At 37.9% G+C, this 12,294-nt stretch overlaps 1 protein-coding gene across 2 annotated transcripts in view; it reads right to left on the minus strand.

Annotated features, from left to right (window-relative positions):
- Positions 1-1,655: 1,655 nt before the first annotated feature.
- C1QTNF7 (C1q and TNF related 7) overlaps positions 1,656-12,294 on the minus strand; it is a 136,286-nt gene continuing 125,647 nt past the window's right edge. For both annotated transcript variants that reach the window (XM_029234550.1, XM_029234549.1), the window contains 2 exons: positions 8,321-8,566; positions 1,656-2,631 (listed from right to left, as the gene is read on the minus strand). In XM_029234550.1, the coding sequence (XP_029090383.1) occupies positions 2,000-2,631; positions 8,321-8,566 (878 nt within the window). In that variant the 3' untranslated portion in view covers positions 1,656-1,999. The remainder of the gene's footprint in view (positions 2,632-8,320; positions 8,567-12,294) is intronic.

The following is a 12,294-nucleotide window of genomic DNA, read 5'->3' on the forward strand; positions in this document are numbered from 1 at the left end:
AAACAAGTGGTTAATGCATGGTAGGCAGAGGAAGATGAAGAAAGCAAGATAGATCTGCAAGATGGGAGAAGGAAGTATTGCCCTTATGTACAGCTGCTTGATCATTGTAAATTTCACCCTTGATAATAGTAGCACCCAGCTCTGAAACACACAGGGGTTTCACACTTTCTTATGAGTAAACTCCCCAATCCTCAGGTAGACAATTGAGACTTTTGAAATATGGCCTATGGATTCTTCTTTTTGGTCTCTGCTCTCACTTTCATGCTTTGTCCCCATTGTTCCCTCTGTTGGACGTGCCCTTTCTCCATTTTGGCCACTCCACTTCTTATCTGTCACTTCAGGCCAAGGGGGCAGAGATTTCCCTAGTTGTTTTCTCTTACATCCCAGTTTTGGAGTTAACATGTTCCCCTCAGCATTCCTTCTAAAATATTTTGTCTTTATCTCCAGCTTAGCACTTAGCATATTTCAGCATGTTTATTTCCAGAATTCTAGGTATTTGTGTTTGTGTGCATGTCATTTCCTTTCTTATGTCCTTAGAAAGTTGATGGCAGGAGCTGCTCTATATTCATCTTGGTGTTGCTCTGCCTTCACAGAACCCAATGTGATGATTCACACATAGGAGGCATTAAATGATATTTATTAAATGAAAGAGTAAAGAGAGGAATACATGGAAGGAGGGTCAGATGACGCCAAAAAGGAGGAGCAAGAGAACACCATTACTATCAGCCAAGGGAGTGTGGGTGAGAGTACTATGGGTGAGATTAACTGAGGAATTGCAGTTCAGTCGCGAACAAGATGTTGACACTAAGAGAAAGTGGAACTAAGGTATGTGTGAAACTTTGAAGAGACAGCTATTTGCTTAGATATTTGGTCACACCCTCTTCTCCTCCTGTTCACTCCTCCCATCAACCTATTCATAAATCAATGGTCATATGCTTTGCTTTATTTGAATTTAATACTTGGGAAATCCATGAGAAATAATGTCTTACTATAATGTAAAGTAGTGCTCTTATCTGTGAGAAAGCTAAGAGGACAAATATATGTCCTGGGTAACCATCACAATAAAGAATTTAGGAGAATCATCTACCGACTGGTCTCTGTAACTTGTTTCTCTTCATTTCCATTACCCCTCCCAGGGTATCTCTAGATTTTTCACCCATTCCTGATGGTGTTTGAGGATGAGATGGGGAGAATGCAGCTTCTGAATTCCTTGTTTTATTTGCATACCTCCCACCTACTTAATAATATACACTTAGCACACATAATGTCCTTCCATGTGTAAAATCTTCTCTGCCTCCCACCCCCAGGGACAGATGCCTCCAGCATCCAGTCACTTTATTTGCCATGGTGCTCATCACACTGAACTGTGAGAGTGTGTTCATCACACATTAGCCTGTATGAAGGTACAGATATTGTTTTAAATCATTAAATCTGAACCAGCATCAGAGTGTCTGGCTCATATGGGCTCATTAAAGAGTTGTTGAGTGAATATATACAAGCATGAAGGAATGAATAATATAGTAAAATAATCACTTCTCTTTAGCTTGCTTGAAATTACTTGGCTTCTCTTACCTTTGGGTTTTTACTTTTTGAGAATTGTCAAGGACTTTGGGATGTTATGACTCTCTTAAGTAACAGGCAAAAATGTAATTGTATGAAGATTTAATGATATAATATCATTGCCAGCTGGTTTTAGCACTCAGGGAATTTAATAGAAAATTTGTAACATTGTCTTTAATTTGTTTAAATATTTATGAACATCACTTTTGAGAAAACATATCTGGGGTTATTGTTTTATAGAATTCATTTTGGTGTGGTTTCAATGGTTTGGTAGTTCAACGTGTTTTAATAAATTCTGCTAGAACTATCTGTAAATTCTCTGGAATCTGAGTGGGTGTCTTTTTGGATCTCATTTCTGCTTGTCCCACCTTCCAGGGCCCCAGATTAAATCAGTGTGTCTGCCACAAGGATCTTGGGACATTCAGACCAGCAGTCCTCATCAGAGCTCATCATCTTCTGATATGGAGTCTAGATAATCTGTGTCAACATATAGGAGAAATCCAGAGAACAAACTGTCTGCCCAACCTGGATCCGAGAAGAGGCCATTCTGGTCAGCGAAGAAGATCTCCAGCCAGACTTCATCTTCTGGCTGCAGATAGATGACTGTGGACCCCGAAGCCACGTCATGGTTTCCTGTGTTGGCATCAAAGGTCTTTATCCGGTACTGCCCATTGTGTACTAGCCCAATTGCCAGATGCTTATTTGCCAATGTGATATCATAAGAAAAGTAATAGATTCCTGGGAAGGCACAGATGAACTTCCCTGTTGCAGGGTTGTAGTGCTCTCCTTCATTGAAGAGGACCTTGTTAAATATAATTGGTAATCTTTCTTCTGGGTAGCTGGTTGTGATGCCAACAGAAAAGGCAGATTTGAGCACGATGCTTCCACATCTACAAACACCAGGCAGCCCTGGGTCCCCTTGCTCTCCTCTGTCTCCCTTTGGTCCAGGAGGCCCAACAGGACCTACTTCTCCTTTTTCTCCCTCAGGTCCCATGGGTCCTTTCTTCCCAGTCTCTCCTTGGTCCCCTTTCTCTCCAGCAAGGCCCAGTGGTCCAGTCTTACCTCTCAAACCTTCAAAAAGAGTTTATAGTTTAATTAACAGTTTCTGTAAATATAGAGTCACAAACAACATGCCCACATACCCTAAATTGTTTTTCTCAGTCAACTTTCAACAGTATACTACTACATAATTAATATTTAAATAAATCACTGATGCACTAAAATGGAAATAGAAAAATTTCATCAAAATGTCAAGAAAATTTTCCTGAATATGTAAGAAATCATTTAAAACCTGATTAATTTAAAATAAGTAACCGTCATTTTGATGACAGATTACCTGCTGCTAAATTAGACACATATAGATAGTTATCTCTATAGGAGGAATTCAAGGAGCATGATATTATTCCCCAGAGTGAGGTCATGGGGGAAGACAGAACAAGATGAATCCTTAGAGGCTACTTAGTCTTATGCACCATTCTACTTCTATCAGGATTATTAGTATTGGGTTGGCCAGAAAGTTTTGTTTGGGTTTGGAAAAACCCGAACGAACTTTTTGGCCAACCCAATAAAAAGTTAAAGCGAGATTAGCTCATATTTATTGAACATTTACAATGTATCAGGGTCAATGCTTTAGGTGCATGCATTATCTTCTTTAAGCCCTGCACAACTTTATGAACTATGAATTATTATTACTTCCGCTGTAGATGAGAAAACTGAGCCATGGAGAAATTAGTTTGCTCAAGGAAACAGAGCTAGGGAGTGATGGAGCTGTGATCTGAACTCATGCCTGCCTGACTCTGGCATCTGAACATCTGGGGCAGTGGCCAGAGTGTCATTTGTAAAGTGCACCACAGTAAGGGCTCTTCAATATGTCATGATAACCAAACAACAGTGACTGCCACCACTGTGCAGGAGTTCATTTTTGAAGGAGAAAACTGAATCCCAGAAGGGTGAAGAAACTTGCTTCAGTAGCAAGACTAGGACTGGAATCCAAGTCTTAGCCTAATGATGTTTCTCCTTCATCAAAATGCCTCTTACTTTTGGGGCTGAAATAAAAAACCTTTCATTCTTTTTGGCTCTGCAGCTAAATGGTTGTATTATTTTAGGCAAGTCCTTTACTTTCTCTGGGTCTCCATATTTGTAGAAAATACATAAGGGCTGTGAAAGGATTTCAACAAATTCAAAATCATCATACTGGAATATTTTCTGTTTGTTCAGATATTTATATCTACAGGTCAACCATAGGCTAATTGTAGAGAAATTGTGACCATGCGTTGAAAGTGATAAGCAAAATCTATTTAATTTTTAAACCTTATATGTAATAACAGTGACTTAAAAGCATAAAAAATGTCATTCAATTTTATGGCCAAATCCATTCCATAAATATTTTCTTGAAAAGTATCCAAATGATTGGTAATTTGTAATGCACTTTTGTAGTCAGGGAAAGCATATTGTTGTTATATTGTGTACTTTTACTCTTAACTATGTATTTGTTCTCAGGAACTTTTATTAAGCTAAACCTTTTATCTTGATAGTGCTTTGATATCATTTATTTGAATATTACACATACATCAATGTATGAATTTGATCATTTTTCAGTTATTTGGCAAATTTAGAAATGAAGTATTCTGGATAATACAAGTTTCAGGAGAATTAAAGCTTTACCCTTAAAACATCAAGTATTTTGTTTCAGTAATTTTAGAAAGAGGTTGTGTAATAATTTATGATGCATAGAAAATGCTAATAATGAATGTAACCCGTTTTTGGTGACTAGGATCAGCATTGTTACTGGTCATAGGACCATCCTCCAGCTCTAGACGACTTTTGTTATTAAGTCGAAATTCCACTAGCCCCAGCCAAAACAAACTGGTATTTATTTCTGGAAATAAGGACATAATAGTCTAATCTTTCAGTGTTTGTTTCTTTTTGGTAGAAATGAAATATGAATACTATTTTACTATTAAATTAACTTTTGAATCAAGGACTACAACTTATACATTGTTATTTTATTTTCAATAGGAGCTAACTTTTGCTGTCTTCACCAGTGACTGATGTATCAATAAAAAAATATTTTGGCATCAGTAACAATTTCTGCCATTAAATTTCATTATGCACTGAAATTTCTTTGCCTCTATAACTTTGGGCAAGTCACTTATTGTCTTAGTTTCCAATGCCCCATTTGTACTATGAAGAAATTGGATCTAAGTTCACTCTAAAGCCATTGGGAAAGTAGTAAACAGTGACTCAGTAGACTTGACAAGCCCTAATTCAGCCATGGATTAGTTAGGTGACTGTGAAGAAGGGGCTTTACCTCTCTGACTTTAGTTTCCCAGTTCTTGAAATGAAGGTGTTGGACTAGATTGCTTGAGGTTTCATCCTCTTGAAAATTCTTTGAGACCAAACCGTAAATACTGAGATGCAATTTTACAATGCTAGCCGTGAAAAGATCTTTATAATCTCAACACTTGGATCTCTATAGCTATTTAATATTTTGAACTGCTGAGAGTTAGATAATCAGGGACTAGTGGTAATAATTTACAGTAATTCTTTCTGTTTGCATGAAGGATTTATCCTTGTGATAAAAGCCAATTAATGAAGAATGGAATGAAGGGATAAATCATTCCCCCTCCCTATTCAGTCAGACATATGCTGGGTAGAGAGGAGAATTATGGAGTGTTAGTCTATGCTTAGATACTGAAGCTTAGAGAGAAAGAATTTCTTCTTAGTTCTCCACAAAACAAGCTTACAAGGATTTTTTTCTTCAGTGCCATTTCTTTTCTCCATCCATCCATCCATCCATCATATATGTATGTGTGCATGCATACATTTATCTAAACCATCTAATACTGATTGGGCATCCACTACATGCCAGGCACTGTTCCAAGGGCTGAATGCCATTGACATGAATGACACCTGTCCTACCCTCAAGTTAGCTGTGATGACATATTATGTTGTGATCTGCAAATATGGGCCATAGCTAAGTTCATGAATATCCAAAGCCATATAATGAAGTAGAATAATCTGTTCATGAGGTGGTTCTAGTGTTATTTGAAGATATTTATATGGATGTGCATTCGCATTAAATTAAATTTTAAAAATATGCTACCACAATAATTGCTATAGACCCGTGAGGGAGACAGATATTTTTACAGAAAATTGATAATTCAGTATGATAAACTCTGTATTTGTAATTTAGAGGAGGGAAGTTGGAGAAGACATATACTTGACCTTGCCAGGGGGTTGAGGTGGATGTGGTGGGGATGAATGAGAAGACATATATGGTATTAAAGGGGAAACAGGAAGCAGAAGATTCCAACCAAGTTGTGTCTAGTTCTAGCCACATTAAAAGCTAATTCTCAAAGCCACAGGACTCTGTTCTTATTGTTTGTAAATGAGGTGTGCTTCTCTTCATTGACCACAAAGGCATTCTTACCTTTCTTAGCTGTCGTATATCCTTACTTGTGTATATGTATCAATATATATTGGATTTAAATAACTAAGGTTGGGAAAGTCTTTTACTTTTGAATCTCAATTTTGTCATTTGTAACATTATTATTATTATTGATTATAATTTTAGCTAATAAGGTTATGGCTGAAATTAAGTACTAAATGTAAAATTGCTGACACACAGTAAGTTCTTGGTGATGATGGTGATGATGGTGATGATGGTGATGATGGTGATGATGATACTGACATATTGTAATCATGTGTGTTTCCATATTGGCCTCCCCCACCAATTGTGACAACCAAAATGTCTTATGGCATTGCCAACTTTCCCTTGGTGGGCAGTGTTTAATTGCCCCCAGTTGAGAACACTGTTCTAGGGAATGCAAACATGAACAAGACATTGTCCCTGACTTGATAAGCAAACATTTGGGTGGGGGAGGCCACTGACATCAAATGGGATGCTGCTAAATGTCATTCAATGCACCAGATAGCCATCCCACAGTTAATAATTATTTGGACCCAAATATCATCAGTGTGGAGGTTGAGAAACACTGGTTTAGAACAATACTGGAGAGCAAGAGGTGCACAAAAATATTTGTTGAATGAAAAATGCATGAATGGATGGATGAATGAATGGATTGATGAATATGGGGGATAGCCGATCTCATATATGGTTAAAATTGTAGCAGTTACAAACATTCAATTTGCTCTGAATACATATCCATATACATATCTTTAAATAACACTAGAACTACCTCATGAAATGGATAGCTCATTTCTAGTTTATTATATGGCTTTGGATATTCACAAACTTAGCTGAGGCTAATATTTGCAGATCACAGTGTAATAAATAATAACAGCAAACATTTACGGAATGCTTACTACATGGCACTTATTCTATTGAGTACTTTGCATGTATTATCTTCCTTAATTTCACAATGACACTTACCACCCCCAACTTACAAATAAGGAAACCGAGGCTCAAAGAGGTTTTCTTCTCAAGGATGCTGTTAGTAATTGAATATGTCATGTCTTTCTGACTCCAGTGGATGTTTCTGTGACTCCTACATTATTGCTTCTAGACACAATAAACTAAAAGGGCCAGTAGTATCTAACTATGGTCCTGGTGTTATTATTATAGGCTTTCAAACGTATTCATGATCATGATACAGCAGTAAGAGTGTTCATATGTGCTACCAAATAGAGCCTTTGAAAGATGAAATGTAAGCTCCAAATGAAAAGTTCTTTATCTGATGTTGAAAATTTACCTAAAGATACTTTATCTAGTGTTGATTAAGGGTCATAGATTCAGTAGCTTCTTATTTGCCAAATATTTTCTGCATGATAAATTCAGCAATGAATTGGTATCTAATCTTCTGAATATATATTATGATATTGTTTCATATAATACCAGTAAATCACGTGCAATGACTAGATAGAGATGTATTTCTTAGATCTACTGACTTTTTCTTCCTGTCTTTTGTTCCACATTTCACACTCAGAAACTTGTTTTCAAAGATTGATTCCATCCAAATTTTCCTCTTTTAGGGTTAACACAGCCTTACTAGAGTTTCAATTCAGTTTACTTTGAAGGATTGCAGAATCTGGCAAGCTTCATGGGCCAACTTATTTGTGGGGAAAAAAGTGAAAATTACTGAAAGAGTAGGACACAATTGTGTTGCTGTAAAGAGCAATACGACATCTATATTTCAGCTGATACAGGACAGGTGGGAGAGTGTTGAACTAGGAAAGGTAGGCTATACAGTATTATTGTCATTTCCTTTGTGACAAGTAAGCCTTTTGTGTCTTTGTTAAGGATATGAGTGCAGAGCAGGATGGCCCCTGTGCTTTTGGATCCTAGTTCCTGCCTCTCCTTCATCTCTCTGTCTCCTCCCCATCCATCTGTCTTTCTATCCATCCATGCTGTCTCGCATGCAGCCATTGCCCGCTGGCTGTACCAGCCCAGAGGTCACGGACATCAGATGTTCTAGATGACTCCAGCTCTGCCAGTCACTAGACATGCACTTCCATTTTCAGTAATTCATTTAATCATGCTACCGCTCTGTGTTCTCATGTATAAAACGCGATCACGTCCCCTTGAAAGAGTCGTCACTACGATGCAATGAGAATGCAGGTAGAGGGTTTAGAGCAGTATCTGAAGCATAGTGAGGACTCAGTAAATTGTTACGATTAATGAAGGTGAAGTTGAGAAGGGATTTAAAGGTCAATTCTCATTAGAAAAAGCAACAAAACAAGGGAGTGATTTTCAGGTGGGGGTGACAGAGGGTTTTTTTTATGGAACTTCATTCATTACCTGCAGCCCCCTTTTCACCTTTCTCTCCTTTCCTGCCGTCTCTACCATCTCGTCCTGGAAGGCCGATCCGACCATGGGGCCCAGGGGAACCATTTGCTCCAGGGGGGCCTGGAGGTCCAGGTAAGCCAGGAATGCTACAGATATATCTTGGGGAGTAGCTGTCTCCTTTGAACTGATTACCCCGAGGTTGTCCACTCGCACAAATGGCAAAACTTGTAACATAGAGCAAGACAAACATCTTTGGCTCTGGAAGAGAAACACACGGACATAAATGCACCCTCTCAGGTGGGGTTTTTGGCATAACTGAACATGAGAATGGATATTTGCAAAAATTCACCCCAGGGCTCACCTCTCCATGTGTGTCTAAATACCCTGTTTGCCCTAATAATTCCATTGAAAATTATTAGCACTTTATTGATAGAGAGTTCTCAGTGCCCCACACAAGGGTTGGTGGAGATGAAGTCGGTGAAGATTTTTAAAAATTCCAGAATAAATCACTTTGTTGCATTTGCATTTTCTTTTCTGCAGGAATCAATGGTGGACTTTGAAAAACAATGTTTTGCTTTTGCAAAAGTACACATTTTTAAAAGGAAAATTAGAGATGCAAATGAATAAGATAAACATTAAAGTTATTCTCACCACTCACAGATAATTACTCTTTACATTTTGACGTATACATCCTTCTGGTGTTTTCTTTCTATGCTATGAAGAAAAGTGATGTTATGACATTCCTGCAAGTCTTTAACTTTTTTTCACTTAACAATATATCGTGAGCATCTTTCCATGTCAAAAATTATTCATAACATTAAAAAATTGTTGCATTTGCCTCTACTATCCTTTATGTACAACATTCCCCATTATAGACATTTGCTTCCAGTTTTCTGCTAGTATAAACACCATGATAGATAGACATCTTTATATCTAATCTTTGCATGCTTCCACAGTCGTTTTCTTAGAATTTATAGGCTTTTTAAAGCAAGAGAAAGGAAGTGACATTTTCAGGAAAATCATGTTTTTCATTTGATAATCATGTGTAATGCCAATTAGTGTTAATTGGAGTACTGTGCATGTCCTGAGTGGAGTTGTCTCAAACTTTAATTTAAAATCTGCAGGATATAATGCCCTACTGTCCCATTAAGCTGTTAGCACTGGGGCTCAATTAAAGAGCTGAGTGAAATTAAATCACACATGTTGCCACATGGTCTGAGTGAAGCAGGCAACAGATCTCTTCAGCTCTGATCTAATGGGATTTGGTTTTTCCCTCCACAAAGCCTGGCCACTGAGGATGATGGATCATTTATTAGCATCACATTTGGCATATAGGCTGAGAGGTGTGTAGTGTAGGCTTGGGACACTTGATTTTCTAGGCTAATGTCTTAGAGCTATCAGTATCTTGGGTGGGAGTATACATGTGATTCTGGGGTGGTATAAATGAGCAGTTATTGCATGGTTGGACCTATGCTTTAATAAGAAATCTGTGGAAACAAACTAAAAGTCTATCGACAGATGAATGGATAAAGAATATGTGGTATATATATATGCATACACACACACACATACACAGTGAAATATTAGCCATAAAAAAGAATGAAATAATGCCATTTGCAGCAACATGGATGGATCTAGAGATTATCATACTATGCAAAGTAAGTCAGAAAGATATGATACCATATCAAATACCATATGATATCACTTATATGTGGAATCTAAAATATGATACAAATCAACATATCTACAGAACGAAAACAGACTCACAGATATAGAGGACAGACTTGTGACTGCCAAGGGAGAGGGTGTAGGGGAGGGAAGGGTTGGGAGTTTGGGATTAACAGAGGCAAACTATTATATATAGGATGGATAAATAACAAGGTCCTACTGTATAGCACAGGGAACTATACTCAATATCCTTTGACAAACCGTTATGGAAAAGAATGTGAAGAAGAATGTATATATATGTCACTTTGTTGTATAGAAGACATTAACACAACATTGTAAATCAACTATACATCAATAAAATAAAAAAAAGAAATCTGTACAATGCTTAATGTATATGCCTGGTGTACACTTGCCAAAAGGAGATAATCATAACATGTGGGAAAAGCAATTGGATAGAGTTTCTTTTTTTTTGACAGCCACATCAGAAAATTAACCAGCACACTGTACCACTTTTATAGCACCCATGAGGAAATTGTAACATCTTGGAATTAGATCCAGAAATTTGCCAGAGCATAGGAATGACAAACTGAGAAAAACATAGTGTGCACATGTAGTTCAAAATAAGTCTGATTCCTAGAAATCTAATTAGTGAAAAACTGAAGCAACTTATCCAAATATAGGCTCTGTATCCTTGACCACATCTCCATGTTACCAGTGCCCTTACCCCCCCACCAAAAAAAAATCAAATGGAACATTTTTCTATGCCCTGTCTGCTTATAGAACACAAACTCAAAATTATTTATCTTATTACTCATCTGGGATTAAGGCACGTTCTGAAAAGCCCAGCAGATCTGATAAACATTCCAGCCCTTCCAAAGGTGCCTCAGATGAAAGAAAATGGAAAGAATCTCTTATTCAAACCCTTGTCAGTTAAAACAAGACAGAATGATTAAATTGCTAGATCTTCCACCTTGCAAAAAACTGATTAGAGGAAGCTTTGAGAAGGGATTTAAAAGAGGAGAACAGATACTTATAAGGAGACTTTTAACCAGACATGGAATGCGATGCTGTAGCTGAAGCCAGGAGCTGGTCCTAAGAGGGACTTGAAACGATCTGGTGAGAAGGTGCTTTGGGCAGTGGCATCTCAGACACTGGTGGAGATGCTGAGAACACACATGACAATAGTTGGGGATCAGTCTATGAAGGAGCGTGTGGTCAGAGTTGAGGTTATGATGGATAGAGTATGCAAAAATTTTAAAGATGTGCTTGGGAGAAGGATGTTAATATTTCCAAGAGCCAGGCAAAGGTACTCAAAGAAAGAATAAATTAAAACAACTGAAACAAAGATATTCATTGAACAAATGGTTTGCAATTCTTTGACAAATGCACTAGAATGTTGTCTGCACAGTAGTTTAAATGCTGAAAGCATTCCTAGTTAGAATACTTTGAAAGGCACTCAGCATGGTTATCCATTAATAACCCTCATCAGAATTGAGGGACGAGGTGTTGTGGCACCTGACCTGTGAGGATGACATGATGGTGAGTGGCTTGGGTTGAGGCTTGGGACTCAAATCGTCAGGATGACAAAGGGGTGTGGGTTATAATGGAAAACTACAGTGGCATTATCTTGTAATGGTTCTTCATTTCATTTAAAAGTCAAAAGCCTCATGGTACATGGTCTACAAGGCCCTACTTGATTGGTTGCCCACCTTTCTTACCTCCCTGACTTCATCTTCTTCTACTCTCTTCCCACTTCCTCACCATCTGTCACACTGGATTCCTTGATGTTTCTCGAAGATGCCAGATACGCTCTGCCTTAGGGCCTTCACACTGTCTCTTCCCTCTGCCTGGAGCTCTCTTCTCCAAGATGCCTACATGTCTCCCTCCCTCATCTGCTTCTGCCTTTGTTCAAACGCTACCATTTCATTCAAGCCAACCTTCACCTCTTCATCTAACATTGCAAACGGCCTTCTCCTATCCATGACGTGCCCTCTTTCTGTTCTGTTTTTTTCTGTTCTCCATTGTACTCATCATCCCCTAATTTACTAGATTATTCTTAATTTTATTACGCTTTTAAATTTGTAAATATCTCTATCTGATAGAATGTAAGCTTCATGAGGGCAGGGATCTTTGTGTTAGCCATCGATGTCTCCAACCACGTAGAATAGTGTTTAGCACAAAAAAACTCAGGCTGAGGGCAAAGGAGATTTTGGGGGCAGGGAAGGTGTGATTTTTGTGGGAAAAAGACTAGATAGAAATTATGGAATATGAGAATATTACAAAAGAAAGAGGAAAGAGAGAATTTAAAGAAATATTCC

The sequence above is a fragment of the Monodon monoceros genome, unplaced genomic scaffold, assembly GCF_005190385.1.
Source record: "Monodon monoceros isolate NGI ecotype Baffin Bay Population unplaced genomic scaffold, NGI_Narwhal_1 Super_Scaffold_20, whole genome shotgun sequence".
Classification (NCBI taxonomy): Eukaryota; Metazoa; Chordata; class Mammalia; order Artiodactyla; family Monodontidae; genus Monodon; species Monodon monoceros.